This window comes from Rhea pennata, chromosome 3 (genome assembly GCF_028389875.1).
Source record: "Rhea pennata isolate bPtePen1 chromosome 3, bPtePen1.pri, whole genome shotgun sequence".
Classification (NCBI taxonomy): Eukaryota; Metazoa; Chordata; class Aves; order Rheiformes; family Rheidae; genus Rhea; species Rhea pennata.
In genome coordinates, this window is record NC_084665.1 from 125,589,466 (window position 1) to 125,611,538 (window position 22,073).

The following is a 22,073-nucleotide window of genomic DNA, read 5'->3' on the forward strand; positions in this document are numbered from 1 at the left end:
ACTGAGGAATCTCTTGACAACTTAGAAACAGCAAAAAGAAAAAAATTCAACAATCAAAAATTCTAGGTTGGAACATGAATCTCATTTATCACACTACAAATCCACAGCAACTTCACTAGCACAAGTGTTGTCATACCAGTGAACACATAATGTATTAACTGGCTCAAATAATGAATTACAACTTTTTTTTTCTTATGTTGTTTGATTTTGAATATTTTTTTCGAAACTGCTATCTAAAAGAGATGCTTTAATTAGTCAGACTTCGGCAGAAGACAGGGACCCTGTGTTCTGCACTGTGAAAGGAGGTCAGAAGCAATTATCGCAGTTGTAACCTTTCCGCTAGTATATTGTCAGCAGGAGAAGGGCTAGGATAATGCAAATCAAACCAAGAGCAGCAGAAGAAAACTCTGCATCAGACTCAGCTAAAAGGCTACCTTTTCTTCATCTCCAGCGGCATATAAAGGCTCTTCCCTTCAGTCACCAGACTGGAACAATCAGAGGCTAAAATAGAAACACTTCGACAAACAAATAAATCCCCTGTCTACTGCCCCAACCCATTAGGGTGACTTGAAAATGCCACCGGAAGATTTCTGGGGTAGAAGACTTGTATAAATAAAGCTGTTGTCAGAACTTCCCTCAGTTCCTGAACACACCAGGAACTTTCCTTCACGTGTATCAAGCCACTGAGGGGATTTCATGACATATTGTAATTTACTTATTTTATCTTTAAACAAGTCTCTGTACTTTTAAATTGTGACAACCCTCCTTCCTACCTCCCTCCTTTTCTCCCAGTGCAACTGAGCAAATTTAAAATAACTGAGGTTCATTAATTTTAAGTGTTCAATGAATTAGTATGAATAATCAAAAAACTTGATTCTTTCTGATAATTACTATTTGATGTCAGTTGAAAGCACTCGATTGAGTTAGCAGCATATGCTCCTATGCCAAATGAGGCTTCCATAATTAAATAGAAACTGATTCCATGAGGTTTTTCTCGTGTCTGATTAATTAGTAATCAGGTGCCTTAGCCCTGTTCTTCAGTGACACCTTCTCTCCCAATGGTAGCTACAGCCTGATCCATATTCACTTTAGCCATTCTGCCACAAATATTCATACACAGCTGGAAGTGAACAAAATCATATTGCTTTGTGGCCACAACGCAAACCTTTGAGGAGAGAAAGAGTGAAACAAGGCAGCTAATTTAAAGTTTTTGCCACAGAGTTCATGTGGCTTTAAGATGATACTCTTATATGGGTGCTTATCTCCCCTAACATTAAACCTCGTAGAAGGCATTCATCTCACCTAACATTAAATAACTGCAAGTCGGTCAGCCTGGACTCCAGTAATGCCACTGGAGACATCTCAAGAGAACTGTTCATCTACCTTATGAGAAGGTAGAAGAAGAAGAATGAGATGTGTTATCAGTGAGGTTCCCTTCTCTCTCCCTTCACTATAAATGACAGCCAGAGTAGGCATAGACAACTAACTTTTAGGTGCCTGAATCAGGTGAAGTTAATCATCCTCGTAAAGCTACTCCTCTAGGTTACCTTGGTAATCCAGGAAGAGAAACTGGCACCTTCAGAGCTGCACTCTCTGATCCTAAGAAATAACAACTGACTGTCTTGGAGGGCTGTTTTTGATCTTCTTTTTCTATTTATGGCGGCCTTCCTTCTCTTTTTACTCAAAACAAGGCAAATCAGGCAAGTCAAATGCAGTATATCAAGTATGTTAGGAGAAGGGAGAGAACCAAGCCCTGACACTATCCATTTTTTTTTTTTTTTGCTTGATTTTGCAGTAATTGTAGTGTATTTCTCTAATTAAGGATGTTTGTATTGTTCAAGGAAAAGCTCTCTTCCTGTCTGACACAAAATTTGACTAATATACTATATAAACCTCATAAAGAGGCTCAGTCTACCCAGTAGAGAAAGGAACTGTTATGATGTAACCCGGTACAGCCACGTTCTGAGTCAACGCAAAGGACAAAAGTTTCTCATATTTTAAGTGTCATCCAACCACGCGGGATGACAATTCAAACCATTATAAGCCAGTTATGCCCTCCACATGAGTAAAACAAGTGGGGCTGAATTCCCCACAGCCCACAGCTTGCACAATTATTTATGTCAATTGTATGTAAACTGCAATAATTTTGTATCAACCGTATTTTACTGCCATTTTCCACAAGCACCCTTAAAATCTGATCAAAATAGCAGAGACACAAGCCTCGAGAATAATCAAAACTATGGTGACATAGTTCTTTCGGTTGTTTTGTTTAGCTATTGAGTATGTTATCATTGTTTTTTGTACAAGACAGGAAGAGACATAGGCAAGAATAAAGGACATCATTAGTAAACATTGAATTAAGGTGACTCTACAAAATGTAGTTATAAGACTCCAGGGTTTAGCTGTATAAAACCTTTATAAGGTTCATCAATTTTCTGTCTTATTACAGCTCTTCCTGGATGCTTGGGCTGTGAATCATAAATATAGGCCTGCTTGACTATATTCCTGGTAACTTTCTTCTGGTTTAAGGCTTCTGGACTGAACATAGAGGAGGAGCAATCTAGTCTTTTATCAGCTTTGCAGTGACAGGGAATTTTGCCTCTGGATACTAGGAAAGGCTGAAACTAGGATAAATGGCTCCAATAGCCTGACTTACAAATAACAAGCAACTCTGTGTTATTTAACATCAATTGGACTAGCATATATCACAAGGAAATCAAAACTTAGACATCACAGTCAACAACACAGTGAGACACACTTCTGGAAACTGGAGAACCCAGACTAGGATATTTTGCCACCCTCTGCCAGGCACTCTTACAGGACGTACCTAGGAACACAGATTTGGGGGGTACTGCAGTAAGAAGAGACAGAAAACCAGAAGATTTAGACTAATGGAGACTGATTCCTGCTTACAGCAGATTAATATTGGGAATGACAGAGGTGAAGGCACAAAATTCCTCCTGCAGACATTGCACAGACCAAAGACCATCCCTGAGAGGATTACAGAGGCATTTCATTATCTTATTTCTGTAATTTCTTCACTCTCTAGTCTCTCTGCTGAAATGCCAAAAGGACAGCCGCTTGTTTTCCAGAGGAAAGTAGATTTTTCTCTTTGCATCAGTTATTGAGGACACGTATTTCCTAAGAACTAACATGAATGCATGCATTTCATCACACAGACACCACTAAGCAGCCCACGTCTGGTCCATGGACCTCCTGAAACAGCTGATATAGGGTGAATTTTAACTAACTAGAAGGAAAAACTCATGCCTATAACTCCATTCTTCAAGTCTTTCACCTAGGATTTCCCTTTAGCCTTGAGCAATCAGGATGAAGAAAATATCCTGTTTATTTATTTTTAATATTTCAATATTAGAAACAAACGTTCTTAAGGGTCTGCTTTAGTCCTGTACAAAGCAATTACAGAAACCCACCAAGTAAGTGAGATCATTCATTTGGAATTCATAAAGACAATAAGTGTAATCAAATTATTTTTTGAAGAACTATGGAAACTACAGACCTGCTTCTGACACACCAATAATTTAAGGTTAGGCCTCAGGCCTTCTTAACAACTCACACATGAGTAGCCTGAGCAAAGTCAGCAGGATGACCTGTCTACTTAGAAGTTATCTCTACTGAAAAATGTATTTGGGGTAAATGAAAAGATTGATAATCCTTTCAGGGATGTTTTCAATAGTGTTGTGATGAGTGCTTCAACTTTAGAAAAAAGTCGAGAGAAATCTGGAGACGGAGCAAGCCAACACTGTTTCATTCCAAAAGAAAATGATTTAAACATTTCAAAAGTGAACAGAAAAGAAACAAAATTTCTGTTTTTCTAGCCAGTTCCAGTGCTGCCCGGAGACCTTAACCAGGGAGCAGTACCATGCTGTGGTACCATATGCTCATATTTGTAACAGACTTAAAAAGCTCATAATGTTATTATTGGAATTCACACAAGATACTTCTCCTAAAAATATCCCTGTTGTCCCAGTGTGATATTTCTTTTCTGTTCCTTGTTATAGTAAGATTTTTTGACTTGCCACAGTCATGTTTCATTAAGGCCATTCTCTTGATACATGGCTGAGCCATAAGGAAATGGTACTTCACAGTCACACACTGATTTCAAGACCCATCAGAGACTTTTAAGAAACACTTATCTTAAGACATGGAGTTCCTCCCAGATAAAATCAGGATGGTGCTACAAGGACTGAATAAATGTAAGAGAAGAGTCACAGGTCTAGAAATTGCTCGAGTCCCCAGATTCCCTCAGCACAGGGTGCTCCAAGCTTCCTCATCTCCCTTTCATCCAGCATGCGCCGTGAAGGAGTGTTATCCATCCTTGACACCAATTATCTCAAATGGTTTGAAAAGATTATTTTCAGAGGGATCCAGCTAACAGGATTGATGTGTGTGGGTAGCGGTAAGCACCTTTGTTAACAGGATCATTGCATAGGTTCCTCACGTAGCCGAAACACTGGATCTCGGTTTCTCCTTACTGCCCATCACAATTATTTCTCCACATTCAAAGCCCTTTGCATCGTCCCACGGCAAGGTCTGGTTTAGAAAAGTGCAAGCACACAAAGGATTAGGGCAACTTAACTCCTTTAATCCTCTCCCTACCGTAGGTTTTGTTGCCTTTTGTATCAGGCACACATTTCTTCTTCCCCAAAGACGAACACGTGCACGACGCTGGATGATTTCCCCGCCTGATGGGATGGGGGAGGAACACCGAATGCCTGAGACGGACAGAATCTGCGGGCCAAGGTGGCTTCATTCAGCTGCCCGCTTCGTTTGAATAACAATATCTTCCCAGTTGCCATGTCTTCCCTCCCCCTTCTTCCCCCCTCACTCGACTCAGGACCCCATGCGGTCCTGAGCAAAAGGCTGTGTGAATTTAGGAGCCTGCTCGCGAATGAGCCGGCATCTGATACGTATTTACCGACGTTAATTTTGGATTTAATGCACCCCCGCCACTTCCCAACAGTTTGCCCTAAAAGGCTTTTCCACCGGCACAAAAGGAGCGGGTCAAAAGTAAGCTGACCCCGGGCAGAATGTACAATTATTGGAAAGCGGCGGTACGCAAGCAGCTGTTGAAACCCCACTGGCACGGCAAAGCGCTTCCCAAAAGTCAGCGCATGAATAATACGCCCCGAGTTGTCCCCCTCCGCTCCGCCGGGGGCCTGCTACTCTCCGCGGGGAGAATCACGGCGCTCCGGAGCAGCTGCGAGAGTCGTGTCCCTATTGTCCCGCCGCCCGGCCCGGGCCACCCCCTACAAGTGTCCATTGTCACCGCGCAGTCCAGCGATTACATGCTCCGGCCGACGCCGTTTGGACCCAGCTGCCTAACCGCTGACACGCGAGTGCCGGGAGAGGGGACTCGCGCCTGCGAGACGGCACTCGGGCATACCAGACCTTTTACATAAGTCAACGGGGAACAAATGATCCTTTATCAACCCCCCCCCCACCACCACCACCCCACCCCACCCCGGCCTTCGTCTCCCTTTGAAGTGGCGGCCTCGCTTACAGCTTCTCCTCCTCAGCCCAAGCAAACATCCTCCTTTTGATATGCTACATGCTCATTATCTCTGCCCCATTTAATGATTTTTGATTGAAGGGTGGCAGTGCAGTTGCCAAGAGGGTAGTTAAAGAGGCTCCACGCAGCCAGCCCTGCAAGAAAGGCTCTCCTTGTGCCGCAGCCTAAATTTGGAATTTCTTAACAGTGTGTCCTTGTTCTTAGCAGCAGATAAGGGCTGAGCGTGAAATTCTTAATTAAGCAGTAAATAGAGAGCGGGGTGTCAGCAGATGCAGCCTGTAGCCATGGAGACCAAGTCACATGAACGAGGGAGCGGAGACTAAACGCCAGCCCGGGGCTTGGGCATGACTGACGGCTGAAGAATCCGACAAAGCTTGTAAACGGGATTAATTAGTTGACTAATTATTTCATATAGTTAAATGTAACTAAAAAATAAAAACAGCTTGCAGAGTGAGGCAGCCAAGCGCTCCGAAGGCGCTTTCCTCTCTGGATGGGTGTGTGGATCCATAGGTTTTTAAGGCCAGAAGGGACTATTGCGACAGCTTTCGCTGACCTCCCACAGAGCGTGAACCTCACCCCATGATTCTTCTAACAGCTCCTCGTAGAGCTCACGCGTATTCTCTAAAAAGATGCTCAAGTTTCATCTAAGGACCTTGAGTGATGGAAAGTCCACCACATGCCATGACAGTTTGCCCTGATGGCTAATTATCCTCATTCTGCGCGGCAGAGATCAGGACAGAGGTAAAACTGCCTATCCACTATCTCATGCCTATCCACTCACTTTATTTCAGACTTTTACCCTACCAACAGTAGGCAGTGATATTAACTGTAGCAGTAGGTAGCAGATATTAGGTACCTAACACTGAATTATTGATCTTGCTGCTATAAAAGTCTTTGCTGAAAATGTTCACAGCATGAATTATACATGTTAGGTGTTTTCATAAATTTCCCCTCATGTGCTCTGTGTGATTGTTTCTTTCTGTATTAAAATGAGAAACAACAACCAGCTTTTCATAAAACAAAATCAAAACGAAGAGAAAGCAAAAGAAGGACAAGAATGTATCAATGGTTCTGCAAGAGCAATACATGCTGACAAGACCACTTTGCCCCAGTCCTCCCGAAGCCATCATCTTTGCTTTCAACAGCAGTAACAGGTCAAGAAATAGGGTCATATCCTGAGCTTTCCCATGCTTCTCTTTGTGTGCAAGTACAATTTAGTATATCCAAACTTAGCAATAATTAGCACCCACCTTTGAAAGACCAATTCCATACTATTAGAAAACTGAATATATATATTTTCTTTTTCAGTAGATGCCTAGGCTTAGACTCAGTAGCTATATCTGTATTAGTGGACTGAATACGGCCAGCACATGGGTCTAAGTATTGGCTCGCAATCATCTATGTGGTTACATTGCTGGTCTAGCTCCTGGCATAGCTTTGGCCTGGACCAATGCACTCTCCCAGATGGTGACTATTATAGACTGAGTATTTTCACAGGACACAGATAATTCCTAATTTTAAGTTGGGGTGCATCCAGCCCATTTGGAGAGATATAAGCTGTATGGACTCAGGTTGTGCAACAACAGCTGGCCTTGGGACCAGAGACCATGGACGTCACCAGTGCGACTCAAGCTGGGGTTAAGGAGTGGAGTTCCCTATCTCTCTTCATATGTGCGCTGAATGACTTTCAAGGCTGTAAAACTCAGCTTAATGGGTTGCTTGCCCTCACTCCAGCCGCCTCTTACTCTTCATTAGCCTGCTATTGCTCTGGTTGCTCATCCCTAAACAGATCCTACACAAGAGCACTGCACAGCATAATCTAGTGTACAAAGCCAGCACACTGAAAGACCTACGAAACCTTTCAGAGTTTATAGTCATAGGAGGAATCTTTGTCCAGTAATCCTATTGCCTCCAGTAGGTCCAGCCTATATTAGTTTCACATGGTTTACTGATGATGCATGTGATGGGGGACCAGCTGACACTAGAGATCATTAATGAAATTTCATATCTTTTCCTCTACAAAACACAAATTCAAATTCAGCTGCATCATCCACTCTTTATGATACATTGCACTTGTTGATCGATTAGGCATCAGACAGAGCAGGTAAAGATAGACCTGATGTGAATGCAGTTACCTCTTTGAGTGGTCTTACTGAAAGACCACTCAGTGAAACACATTTGAAAGATGGTCTTGTGTTTAAGAGTTTACAAAGTTTGAGGGCTTTGGTTAAAAAGCATCAGCTCTGTCCTGGCTCTTGAACAAGAACGTGCATTACATCCCTTGCATTGCACTTACCTAAATAGGTTAACTTCCTCAATCTGCTATCAAGATACCAGTCACAGCTTTGATGACCGTAGGAAGGGAGAGATTGGAGTGGCTGTCCAGGCCTTGTCCCACAGGATACCACAACCTCAGTATAGGCAGGAAGATTCTTGTGTTCCAGTAGCAGGTAATTTCCTGTTGTGAAGCTGCTAAATGCTGCTGAATACTGGAGCAGAGGGAAGCAAAATAAACATGTACGTGTCTGTGACTAGAGCTCCACACTGCAGTGGAGTGCAGTATAACAGCAGGGAGAGAGACAGTGGAGCTCCTCACTTTTAACACATTTTTCTGTAGAATGGTTATTGGAAATAGGGTAGAGAATATGGCAAATTAAGCAGGAGATGATAGTGAATCAGACAAAGGTACCTTAAAATGTTCAGAGGAATAAGTCCTCTAAAAATCATGTTTCAGTATGTCTTAAGATAGCATAAATTTTGTTCTGATCCCTAAGCACAAAGTGAACTTTCATCTACAATGACCAAAGTCATCTTCCCACTCCAAGTTACTTCTGAGAGCCTCAGGTACTAGGTTGTCATATCTGAGCCCTGCCTATAAATACGGAGCGATTTTCTGAGTGTACTTAACACTTTTTCCTCTCTCTGCCCACCCAGAAGGGTGAAAGCATTTCTTTCAAATAAAATTTACAAATTAAAAAAATGCATGTCTTACCTGGAACTGTTTGCTGACCAAAGGGTTATCAAATGTCAGAGTGTAAGTCTCTTTATCCAAGAGAAGAACCATCCAGCCATACAGGTTTGATAAAGTATCAGGGACATAATTGACTGTAGTTGTCTTATTCCTACTGTCAGTCACAGTTAAGTTATAAGGAATGTCTGGGGCCTCTTTTCTGGATGAAAAAAAAAAAAAAGAACATATATAAACACATTTTTTCACTCAAATTCATCATTTTGTAACTCTTACATTTGTATCTGAATTACAGAAGAATATGCTATCCCTCTCTCAGAATGTGACTTCATTTATGTAGTTCTTTAAAAATACAGTAAGAAGCAATCTCTGCCTGAAAAACTATAGAAAAAGAGAGAGAAAGCAAGAAAAAGGGTGGAAGGATAAAGGCACAGAGGAGGGAGGTTGTGACAAAATGCAGCAATGGCAAAAGAGGGTACAACTCATGGACTGCCAGAGTATTTCCCTATCCAGCAGCCCCAGGATCTTCCAGGTTAACTTTTAGGATTTTCACGCTTATGAAAAGGTTGAATAGAGTTTTCTCATTACTCATTAACATTTGGACTCAAACTTCAAAACTGTCATCAAGGCTTAGGGTGCTAAAATCTGTGTAATTCAAAACACTACCCTGTGCTCAACCTAGCATGCCATACAGAGCTGGGGCTACAGAAGACAGACGGAAGTCATCACAAAATGGGTGAACATTTAGTACAGCAGTTTGTCTCACCACTTAAATGAGAACCCGGGCAGACTCCCTCTCTTTCTTGCACCTGGAGTTTTCAAATTATGCTGAACTGATCTTGATTATTTGCGCTTCTGGACAGAATAATATCTTGCTGGTATGACTGCCAGTTTCCCCAAAGTGAAACACATTCCTGTGCAAAGTAATGACTAAAAACATAGAATACTCTGCTTTTAGGAATTGCTTGGTTAGAGGTGGCAAACTCCATGAAGGAAAGGATAAAGCAGGAATGCAGGTACCTTTCTCATGTTCAGACTTTAAGCTTCTATCATCTCATCAGTGTCTGAGTAATCATAGCAACTTGACTTTGACTTTTCCTACAAACATTATAGAAAATGTAACTGACTTGTAAATCAATCCAGTCAGACTTATTTTGTAACTGAATCATGCCAATCCCATGAAATGGCAACAGAGAATTACCATCTAGCATCTTTGAAGCTGAAGGTGTTAAAATACTATCTCTCCAAAATTTCTGTACTGCACCAAGACCTGTGTGGTATATGAAAGATATAGGAAGAGAGAAGTCACAGAAGCCTGGATTCATCCCTTTTAATTCTAGACATTGAACCAAGGTTATACTCTTTGTCTCTAGAGGCAACAAGGGACATTAGGCTCCTCCAGAGGATGGGTCAAATGTTAGGCGGTCTGAGATGTACTCTGGAGCCCCTGTGTCTACATGATGTTGAGACTTCTCCATTAGGAATCTTGCTTCAATACAAAAAATTAGGAAGAATAAATCCTTGCCTGAGAACATCATCTCTGCTTCCTTACCACCCATGCACATGAATGGACTGCCTACATTAATCTGATAATTTGATGCATCTTTTTTATGGCATTTTTCTCTGTTGCAACTGAGAGAGACTATTTCTCATTCTACACGTGGTCCCAGCCGATTTGCAAAAGGGTTGACACACGGTGGTCTATGCCGCTGAAGAAGCAGGAGAAGTTCTGATAGAAGCATCCAAAATTCCTACTGAAGACTCCTCATCCCACAAAGGATTCTACCGCACCCCTCATCCCCAGTCCTTGCCAGCACTAGCTATGCTTGTAAAAGAATTGGGGTGGCAGCTGCACAAATGCAGCTTATGTTTTCCCCACTTCTTGTATTCTTCATGCCATTTACTGGGAATTGCTAGGGACTGCAGGTCTCGTTCTCAGCGGTGGAGAAGTCTTGCTAGCTGGCCCAGGTACCCTGGGGCCATGATTCTGCCTTAAGAATGAAAGCAGCAGATTTATACATGAATAAAGTACTGCTGCAGGATTAAGGCAAGTTGGCAACTTCACCTTTCGTCCAGTTAGTCACTTCTGGCATTTGAGTTGACACTGAGCTTAAAAAAATCTCTCTTTTTAACATATCTGAAATGATATTTCTAAATATCAGAATATTATCCCCCAGCTAGACATTTCAGCATGTTACCCACCACTCCAGCATGGATATGGCCCACTTACTCAAGACAGATAACACTGAAGCTCATGTCATCTAGTAAGTTGCCTTTTTGTGTCTGCAATTTTTAGCTGATTTTCCCCTTACCGCTTAGGAGAGCACATACAACCACAGTCATCCTGGGGGACAGCTGCCTGCACATTTTTATTTTCCTTTTTAAATTAATTCCTATTTTTTGCTATTCTGGTGGCTGTCACTCCGACAGAGGAGGCTTGGATTACCCAGAAACATTCAGCAGAGAAACAGTAGTGGGAAACAGGGAAAGTGTGAATCAGCAAAGAATCACTCAACCAGAAGATATTGGCAGACCAATGAAACTGATTGGAAGGAGTTTATAAGGCTTAAACAGCTTTCGTACTACTAATAAACCTCCTCTTATAGGCATTAGCCGGACCAGGATATTAGGCTGCTAATTAAGCAAGTAAATGACAACAAATAGATTATTGCCACAGTTATCAGCACCTGTACAAGCATTCAGGAAAACATTTCTAGCAACAGTAGCACACCAGATATAAGGTCAAACTCTTCTGTATACCAGAAATCATTATTGCATTGCAAAGGTATACAGTGCCACAGCAATAACAGAGACTTAGAGCCATTCTCTGTGCAGTGTAAATCCATATATTTTTACCACATTCTGCATCGCTGGAAAACTCTGATGAGATTACTTGGACCACTTTTCCCAGGGATGTCTCCAGTATTCTTGAGAAATTTTAAAAGCAGAGAAGAAAACCATTAAAGGACAATCATAATGTCCTGGGCAACCTGCTCTAGGTAACCCTGCTGGAGCAAGGGGCTGATGATCTAGATGATCTCCCTCTGGAGGTCCCTTCCGATCTCAACTGTTCCGTGATTTTGTGAATCCTTCTTGGATTCAAGGAGGGATACAAACCACCTGGTTTATTTGTCAGAAAGGTAGGTGGCAATTCCACACTAGCTGTGTAGGCCCCCTGGGTAGTGAATGTGGTGATTGATTCTTGTGGACACCAGTCTTAACGGGGTATTATAAAGGGACCTCAAACAACTATCTTAAACTGAACTATTAACTTCCAGATGGCTAAAGCTAAGTGAAATACACCTTTCCCAATATGTCCACCTATAACAGACAAGCTCGCTCTCCAAAGAGCTAAAATTTAGGCTGGGTTTTTTATTGATTTAGACACTACCAACTTTCTTTTTCAGTGAATTGTTCTCAATCTTTGGGATAGAGTCTTGGTTGGAAAGTTTGGGGGTGAAAATGTCATTTTTTAATGCTGAAAATGTCCTTTTGAGGAGGAAGGCTTTGCATAGTTTCTTAGTAGGATATTATGGATTCCCTCATCTACATTTGGAATTCAGTTCACGACCTGTGAAGAAAAAAGAATAGGAGAGAAAGCCTGCCTGACCTCTTATGGCCTTTAATCTCTATGATATCCAGATTTCCTCAACCTGGAATACTGTGTCCCTGACTTTCACATGCTCTGCTTGAAGTACGGCCACCCACAAACACACACTCTGCTCTTCAGATAGTGCCAACGCACAGAAATAAATATTTTAGGAGCCTAAAAAACTTTGCAACTCCGCGTAAAAGTTAACTTCTGCAAGACAGCAATGTGCCTCAGACTACATTCCCCTTGGAAGGATGTCAGTGTGCTTGTTTTTTTCACCTCTATGCCAAACGGGCACCAAAATGGAAGTACCCTGCTAGTGGTATTACTAGCCACAATTAGCACCATTTCCATTTGCCCTAAATAGCCAGTGATTTCACTGTGCCCTAAATAGCCACCAATCTACCTCTCTTTAATGTTAATGAAGCAGGGTAGTGCTCACACACACCAGAATTTCTAATTCAGAGAATCCAAGGGAGCCTGCATGCATCATTAACGTGGAGAGCTTCATTATCAAAGGAAAGAGCCTTCCCCTGAACTTCTCCTGGCTTTATTTGAAAGAAACTAGAAGGCAATGATCTTAATGCAAAATTAACCCTCACTTTAAACTGCTGGAAGCCTTTACAAACTGTAAGGGAAAAAAATAAAAGGATGACTCATTGAAAAGCCAGTATTTTTATATTGAAGCAGGTTTCAATTAAGGAGTAATTTGCTTTAGAAATATGGTGGGATTACTAGATAGGACTTTACAGTCTGAGTAACAATTTACCAATTGTGATCATATAAACTGTTATGTAATTTAGCTCAAGTGCATTGTGCAGAAATGCTCAACATAGATGGCCCACAAAGGATTTGTTAAACCAATCAACAACATCAAGTAGAACAAATATTAACTCTCCTGCTTATGTTTACTATTAACTTACTTATCCTAAGGGTCCATATCTCTGTGTATGAAGGCAGACATTGTGTTTGGCTCTAAATGCTTTCTGTTTGATACATTTGTGTAATAATCCATTATGATTATCCCTCTCCTAAAACAGGAAATAATATAGCATCTAACTTCAAATGGGACAGCAAGTGTTTATATCAACAGTCCAATTTATTGTTGGACAAATGGAGGCTAATTCCAAATTATGATCATAGCAAACACTTTACAGGTTTGATGCTGGGCTCAAGAACAGTTCATTTTATTTTAATTGCCAAGAATCAAAATTTTCAGCTGTTTTTAGTAAATATATGGATCTGTGTTGAGAGACAAAGGACAGGATTCATATCTGCATTGTATTATGGACCCTTACCATCAGTGAATTTTTGCAGAGGGTCTTTTTGAAAATAATTAGGTCTTTGTCCTTGGTGCTGGGCAGATGTTACAGGATAGGCCTTCCAAATGTGAAATAAAAGAAGAATTGAGATTATCTCCCAAAAGCAGAGATGGTTGTGACTGACAAGCTAAAATGACTTCATTGAGTTTGTCAATAGCTTCCTATCTCGTCCCTCAAATGAAGACGACTTCATTTGAGTTGGCCAGTAGCTTCCTATCTCATCCCTCTTCCTCAATCAGTTCCCCAGTTCCTGTAGCTTATAGGCAGATATTTTAAGGAAAAATCAAAATCACTTACAAACTCTGAGCTGGAAACTTGCTGGTAAGCAACCAATTCAGACCTCTCTGCAGTGTAAGCACAGCAAAGCCCTGCAGCCTTGCAACCCACTTGCCCCACATCAGGCAAGAGGCCTGAAGCATTCAGTGTGGATTTCAAAACTTAGATACAGTCCTCTAGAAATTAACACATTAGGGCTAATAATCCACTGGTTATCACAGTGTGTCCCAAGTGGCAGACCTGGCCCAGACCTGTTCAGCCTGTAACATATAGCCAACTAGCTTGTGAGCCTTTTCCTTACAAGCAAGGAAAGTGTTGAGTTCTCAGTGCTTCCTTAATGCTAAACATCCCTCCCCGTACCCAGGCACAGCCTAGCCAATGGTCCAGCTGAGGGGAGGTTTGGGGACACATCAGAAGCCTGAATATCATAATGCAAGATCTGCATCTGCTGCTAATACTGCAGGTTGCAGGAGTAAAGAAAAGGTGTCCTATGCTGAGAACCAGCTTTTTCTTGGCTGCTTTGGCTGGATGAGCCAGATGTTAGAAATATAGCATACTGAAAGACTTGAAGTTTATCTATCTGCTGTGTTGGTTAACTAACAGCCAACAGCCAGTGATTAAATATTTGCCTCTCATATCATGCCACAGGCTGTCTTGTGAGGCCAAGCGAGCGTGTAAGCCACCCGTGCACGAACACAGTCATGTATGCAGGCAGGATACGTGACCAAAGAGCAACTGAGCATGTACATGCTGAGTGAAAAAGTGTGCTTGTAAGGGTGTTTCACAGCAGGTGGGTGTTGAGCTGAAGGCACCACGGTAAGTAAATATCAAAGGAAAAGCAAAACTAGAGTAACCATTTGAGCTCTCTTCAAGACTCAAAGACACAGAGGCAGGGGGTATGCTATTCTTTTCACACTAACCCATCAAGGGTGGCAGGGTTTGCAGCGACTGAATGCATGCACTACAGGAGAGGATATTAGACCAGATTTAAGAATTAAGGCTATAAAGAAGAAAGTTAATCTTTTCCTCTGCAGCAGGCTAGGAAGAGAGAAGCAATAAAAGGCTTGAACTACAAGACAAGATGCTGAGCAAGAAGTCCCATGTTTCCCCAGAGAGAAGGGGGAAGCGAATGAAAGGGAACGAGAGGCGACATTCCTGCTGGTGCACGCGGCCGCGAAGTGTTTGGAATCCCCTTCGCCGCAAGGTGCTGCCTGGCCGCCGATTATTCTAACGCTCTCTTCTTGTAAAAATTATGCATAATGTGAAGAAACTTTTAAAGTCACTTAATCATGTTATGACAATTTTTTAATGAAAATTTGTTTTAATATTAATAGAGACTCATATTTTCATGATAATATGGGTAGCGGTGGCATTTGGAGCAGCGGTATCTAGCCTGCAGCCACACTGTGCTGTGCCACGACATAAGCTTTTCTTCATAGTACTCAATAACTTTCCCACATATAAATTTATAAAGACTTTTATAAGCTTCAATTACATTTTTAAAAGACGTAAAAACCCTCTTCCAAGGGTGCTTAAGTGACACATTAGTTTTACTTTCAACTAGACTTGATGAAGAAGGCTTTTGCTATAGCTATGAAAGCTCAGAAATGGTTCCCCATTACCCTGGAAGTTGTTGGGTAAAGCAGTTCAGGAAAGAGAGCCAGCAAATATTCCATATACTTGTTTTTCTCTAACAGAGAAAATAGCTGTTAAGAGTAAATATATTGTTTGGAAAAAAAATGAAAATCAATCAACAGACTATGTCAGCACTGGTAAATGAAACAGTACCAAGATAAAGACTCGGGCACTATATTATTATTATTATAGAATGGTCTTGGACATGCTTTTGGTTTGTGCCAGCCAGCCCTTTCCCAGGCAATTACTAGACAAGCGTACTTTCCCAAAAGGTAATGTAGATGAAACTTCCCTGTCCTTTTGGAGGCTAAAAACATTAATAACATGGTTATGCCAAACCTTGCTGGTTGCCCTCTGGGCTGGGGAGTGACCCTGAGGTTGCTGGGCTGTAGGTAGCCACCAAGTACCAAGCCTTTCTCCTCTTCTGCAAGTGTTTGCTTGAGTCTTTGTCTACCCTCCTTGCCATACCAGTATTCCTCCCAAAACTCACTACCTGTCTCAGACTTTAAGATTTTTGGAGTTGGAGTCAAGCCCCAAAACTCAGGCCCCAAAGCACCATGGAAGCAACAAAAACACCACCTCAAGCCTTTCTCAATTTTATTTGGGGGCACGAACGATGTACTACTGTAGACCAAATGACGGATACAGAACATGGAAGATGATACTGGCAAGTTGCAGGTATGGCAGGTCATGTACAAGGTCCTGCCTGGCAGGACAGCACAAAATGCTTTCTTCCGCAGCTATTTTTAAATCTTTGTCCCTGGCAGTCTGAAGAGATTCAAGCAACACTACTCTAATCTTTCTACTGAGATTAGAGGAGTGCAAGAGACTGCAGTGTTAGGAAATTCTTCCTGTCACTCAGCATATCTTTCTTTTTCTCTCTGCTCAATTTCTACCAATTGCTCCTAATCATTTTTTGTTATATTAATCCTGAACCGTTCTCCTTTCATTGTGAACAGTCTTCAAATATATCTAGACAGAATTCATCCTTCTGTCCTCCTCCCCTGCCCCTCATGCTCTGATCATACTGTGGGTATATATTAATGACTCGCATCCTTCACTCCCTGCAGCTCCTTTTATTTCCTGCCCTGTTCCTCCACCAGGTCTATTTGGGAAAGTTGTCCCTATGACTGAAGCCTCCTTGACTCATCACATCATCTGCTCTACTCGGCTGCCTGCTGACGGTCTTCCAGCTTGCCATGATGGCTCGTAGCAGCTACTCAGGAGAGGGGATCTGGAAGCAGCTGAGAGAGGATATTCTTGGTCTCTTAGGTCTCTCTATTCAGCACGTAGTCCTTCAGAGGACAAGCTAGTAGCCAGCCTCCGCTACTCAAACTGCCAACTATCATTGACATAAATTGACTTTCAGGTTGTATAGATGAATAATAATGAAGGGGGAGAAGGGAGACTTGCTTAAAATGAGTGGTTGACTGAGAAGTGCCAGCTCCTCTTGCTATGACTATCTAAAACTCAAGCAATTTAGTGGGAAAGGAGAGTTTAGCTCTGGGCTCAAACATTTCCAGAGTTCAACAGCAATGGTGCAGATGAACTCACTCCTTAGCCCCCTTTTGATGACAGGAAGAACAAAGTGTATTGCATACATTATCTGTCAAGAACTATTAACATTTTTATTGCAGCAGTGCCCAAAAGAACTCGGTCAAGTTCAAGGCAATATTGGGAGAAGCTTCATACACCCACACAGCACTGACCCACAGGGCCACCAGTGTGTACAAGCAAAGTAGACACAGGCTAGAAAGGGAAGTGACTTGCCTAAGACCATGAAAAAGTTAGGTGGTCCAGAAAAATCTAGCATGGTTGCATTTTGTCTTCTACCCAGCACCCTTTCTACTAGGTCAGACTGCTTCCTAACTCTTAAAGTATTGCAGACTTCTGTTTTGGTTAGGAAAAACAGTAATCACATGCAAAGCCTGCAGGTAGCTGATAGTTTTACATTTTTCCTCTGTTTAATGGAACGTGATTTTTTTTCTTTTCTCCTCTCTGTTTAGGAGGGATCTTTTCCCTCCTTTTTTTCTAAAACATGAATTATAAGACAGCCATGAATTATTCACAGGCATCTGACAGAGCACTTCAACATTGCTGTCTGTGTACTACTAACCTGAAACAGCAAAAATGGTTCAGATTTGTACTTTAAAAAGAAAGTGAAATGTTGAGCGGAGCACTGTAGGGAGAAAAGAAGGAATGACATTTTGATCTTTTTTTTTTCTATCTTTTATTTTCAGTGCCAGAAACTCACAAGTGTCTTTCTCGTGTAACAGAAGTGGTGATAGCAGTTGGCTGAGCAGCATTTCTCCACTCACTCACTTTTAGCTGCTCAAAAGCAGGAACAAATCCAGCTTTGGAAAAAAGTGTGGAAACAGAAGTGAGCTGGGACAGCATTCAGGAGCTGCACGACCATGAGAGCTGATGGGAAAGACCTGTCTGTATCCCAGAATCGGGTTAATATAAAGATGTGATACGAGGCACTGCTGGCTGAACTCTCCAAACCTTTTATTTAAGACACTTGTTATCTCTCTGGAAATGAGAAAAAGGCTCAAAAGTAGCCTATAGCAGACTGGATTTACTGGGAGTGTGAAGAGAAACCAGCAAGGAGGACATGTTCCCTACAACAAAGTAGTGGTTCAACACAGACTGTGTAAGCTCTCAGACATGGACCTGCAGCTAAACCTCTCCTGCTTGATTCATTGGTGCTGTGGGCTGTCCTCCAGTGCCAAGGCCAGCTGGCATCTCCTGGCCATGTCCAGACTTCCAAATACTTTCATCCTCCAAAACAGCATGGGCATATCCAAACTGCCCTATTGGAAATGCTCCCTGGGTCACGTTGACCTCTAGCTCCTACCCAGGAACTGTCCTGGATCAGAACCATGCCAAAGATCGTTATAAACCTTCAACAATAGGAACAACTGAAACTGGGAATGGGTTCAAATGAATCGCAAGGAAGAAAGGCAGAAGGACAGCACTTGTATACATACACACGTGTGTGCACACACAAACACTCTCTGCACCGAGGTAGGTCTTATTTCCCTAGAAACTGGTATAGAAGACCAAAACAGAGGAAAATCTTTGGATTCATTTGGCTTTCTCAATGAAATACCCCTTAAGAAAATACAAAATTATTTGTTAAAGTTATAACACTAAAAATGATTAAGATATATAACACTTTTCATCCAAGGACAATTGCCTGCTTTAAGAAAGGTGACCTATGATGATAAAGTTCGAATTATTGCTAATTTATATGCATTTTTTAATTACTTGAAGAATTTTGGTGAAAAAGTCAATTTTATATTTAATTTTTCCTTAAAAAAACATATTTGTATCTTTTCAGAGTTTATATTAACTTGAAAATATTGAAGAATGGACTTTTAAAATTTTTAGTTATTCTCTTTTTTTATCAAGTTGTCATTTTCATTTTTAGTCTGACAGAAAAGTAGCTTGTTTTTTTGGAGCAGAGGAGAAGAGGGAGAGGTAGGGTCATATTTTATTTTTTAACCTGCTCTGTTAACTATTATAGAATCATAGAATCAGTAAGGTTGGAAGGGACCTCTGGAGATCATCTAGTCCAACCTCCGCACTCAGCAGGGTCACCTAGAGCATGTTAGACAGGGTTGCATCCAGGTGGGCCTTGAAGATCTCCACAGGAGACTCCACAACCTCCCTGGGCAACCTGGTCCACTGCTCCATCACTCTCACAGGGAAGAAATTCCTCCTCACGGTCAGGCGGAACTTTCTGTGCTTCAGGTTTTGCCCATTGCCTCTTGTCCTGTCACATGGGACAACTAAAAAGAGTTTGTCCCCGTCCCCTTGACACCCTCCCTTCAGGTACTTGTACACACTGATCAGATCCCCCCTCAGTCTGCTCTTCCCCAGGCTGAACAGGCCCAGCTCTCGCAGCCGTTCCTCACAGGGCAGGTGCTCCAGCCCTCTGATCATCTTTGTAGCCCTATGCTGGACTCTCTCCAGTAGCTCCATATCTCTCTTGTACTGGGAAGCCCACAATGGGACACAGTACATGAGATGAGGCCTCCCCAGGGCTGAGTAGAGAGGCAGGATCACCTTCCTTGACCTGCTGCCAACACTCCTCCCAATGCACCCCAGGATACCATTGGCCTTCCTGGCTGCAATGGCACATTGCTGGCTCATAGACAATTTGTCGTCCATCAGCATTCACAGGTCCTTCTCTGAAGAGCTGCTTTCGAGCAGGTCAGCCCCCAGCCTGTACTGGTGCCTGGGGTTATTTTTCCCTAGGTGCAGGACTCTGCACTGGCCCTTGTTGAACCTCATGAGGTTCCTCTCCACCCAACTCTCCAGTCTGTCCAGGTCTCTCTGACCTCTGTCTCTCTATTATTATTCACAATTTCTAGATATGTTTTGCCATCAAATGAAACAGAACAAGTATCATCCAAATATGCTGCCTCTGCTCTAATCACAATGTATCACAGCAAGAATGAACAGCTCAGTGAGCACAAGGGCCCAGCCACGGAGGAACATCTCAGAATTGCATCTGGAACCAAGGTAGACAAAATATCACTTTTCTCTGCCCTGAGGGAAGCTGGATTTAATCCTTCTAGTCAAGTAAAGTAAGTGAAGGTCGTTACCCATTGCCTATTACCTCCCTGTTTAATCCAGACAATGTCATCTGCAATACCACAATAGCATTTGTAATAGAGAGTACTAGATGCTAAAATACCAGGAAGCAATATTCACATAGTCACATCATGGCATTCAGTTTAGGATCAATGACTGACAATGTTTGTAGACACACTGGGTGACTAAGTGCCCTTTACAGCCCCTAGTGACATAGCAAGTACAGTCAATAGAAGCCCAAAAGGCAACTGCAGCTGACCAGCCCCAGGGGAAGGATCAGATAAATACAGTCATCTAGTGCCAATGGCCCAAGGAGTCTAGACAATTGTCTGAGATGGCAGATCTGACACAACATCTCCAGGAGATCCTTGCCCTTCTGCCACCTAATCAATAAGCTAAGTGGAATATCTTAGGTCATTTCAAATGGCACTGGACACCTCCACATGGACTACTAAAACAAAGACCCATTTTTCCATCACTCCTTACAGGACACTTTGTCATTGCCTACCTAGTAACAACATATGTCCTTCAGAACAACAGCTAAGTTTTTAGGTCTTCATTACAATTTAAATTCCACTCAAATTTGAGGCTTTGGACCATCTGCCATATCATTCCAGTAATATTTGAGCATGGAATAGGCTCTGAGGTTTATATTAGAGATTTACTGTAGTTGTTTTCATCCACGAACTGACTTGTTCATTTATGCTTTCAGTGCATCTGTTACAATTAAGGCAAAAAAAAATAGTTTTTCATTTCAAACTATAAAAGGTAAGAGTGTCACAAACATCCACTGAAATCTAGTAAAAATTTGTATCTGCCTCAGAAAAGCAACTACCTAACTGTTAAGAAAGCTCTGTCTCTTACAATAACAAAAGCTTACTACTGAGACTGATGTATCCCTGTACGACCATGTGATTCCATAATGATGATAGAATATAATCTATATAGACTGGAATATAGTCTATATATTCTGTAATCATATAAACTGAAACAGATTGCTTAGGCAAGTAAGTCTGGGTCAGTTTTAATATAGTCTGATGACCTGAATTGACTTAATTCAGCTCACAGGAAGCAAAAGACAAGATGAAAGACTAGAAAGTCCTGATGATGTAGGTAAGAAACACTTGGCTTCAACAGAAATGAAGAAACCTATTCAATAAAAAGTTTTCTTCTAATTCAATACATTACGAGCATACTGTATCTTCTAGACAATATGGCTGCTCATTTCATGAGAAATCATAAAATGCCAAATATAGAATTAGCAGAAAACATATTACATGAATGATATCTTATTTAATTAACACAGAATGGAAAGTAGCTGTCAGAGATTTTCTGCTGAAGAAAAGAAAAACTATACTATCATGACCACTTACTCTTTAGGAGGTTTTGGAGAAAATCCTCATAGTGAGTATAGACAAAAACACTTTCAGCACTCGACTTCAAATCTAATTAAATTCAAACTGCTTTTTAAAGTTAGTTAAGTAGCTTTCTTAGGATCTCAAGAAAGAAAAGGAAGAAAGGAGAAAAAGGAAGGAGGGAGGGGGAAGAAGGGAAGGAGAGAGGAAGAAAAAGAAGAATAAAATAAAAAAATAAATGAAGAAGAGAGGAGGGAGGAAGAGAGGAGGGAGGAAGAGAGGAGGGAGGAAGAGAGGAGGGAGGAAGAGAGGAGGGAGGAAGAGAGGAGGGAGGAAGAGAGGAGGGAGGAAGAGAGGAGGGAGGAAGAGGGAGAGGGAAAGGGAGAAAGGAAAAAAAGGAATAAAAGGAAAAAATAAAAAAAAGGGGGGGGGGAAAGGAAAAAGAGGAAAAAAAAGAAAAAGAAAGAAAGAAAAAAAAAGCTTTGAGCAGGCCATATCAAAATTTGTAAATAAAATAAGCCAGAGACTGTCCTGAAGGCCAAGTGGCATGTGTAATTCTTATAACTGTCCATATAGTTAAGTTCTCCTCTCCAAAACCACAATCAGTACATCCACTGCTGGTTGGGAGCAGTCTCTATGCTCTCTCTCAAACCATGCCTGAGAAGTGTCCGGGCAAGAACAAGTAGCCAGGACAAACACAGTGCCAGGGATCGTATGGACAAAAACATGGACACCATGTCCCATGCACAGCAGCACTCAGACTTTTGTCCTGATCAGTAGAGAGGCAGTT

General features: G+C 41.8%; 1 protein-coding gene across 1 annotated transcript in view; it reads right to left on the reverse strand.

Annotated features, from left to right (window-relative positions):
* PKHD1 (PKHD1 ciliary IPT domain containing fibrocystin/polyductin) overlaps positions 1 to 22,073 on the reverse strand; it is a 264,433-nt gene that overhangs the window by 108,689 nt on the left and 133,671 nt on the right. Inside the window, exons 47-48 of the mRNA XM_062573127.1 lie at positions 8,526 to 8,703; positions 7,830 to 8,022 (exon numbers count right to left, since the gene is read on the reverse strand). Of these exons, the coding sequence (XP_062429111.1) occupies positions 7,830 to 8,022; positions 8,526 to 8,703 (371 nt within the window). The remainder of the gene's footprint in view (positions 1 to 7,829; positions 8,023 to 8,525; positions 8,704 to 22,073) is intronic.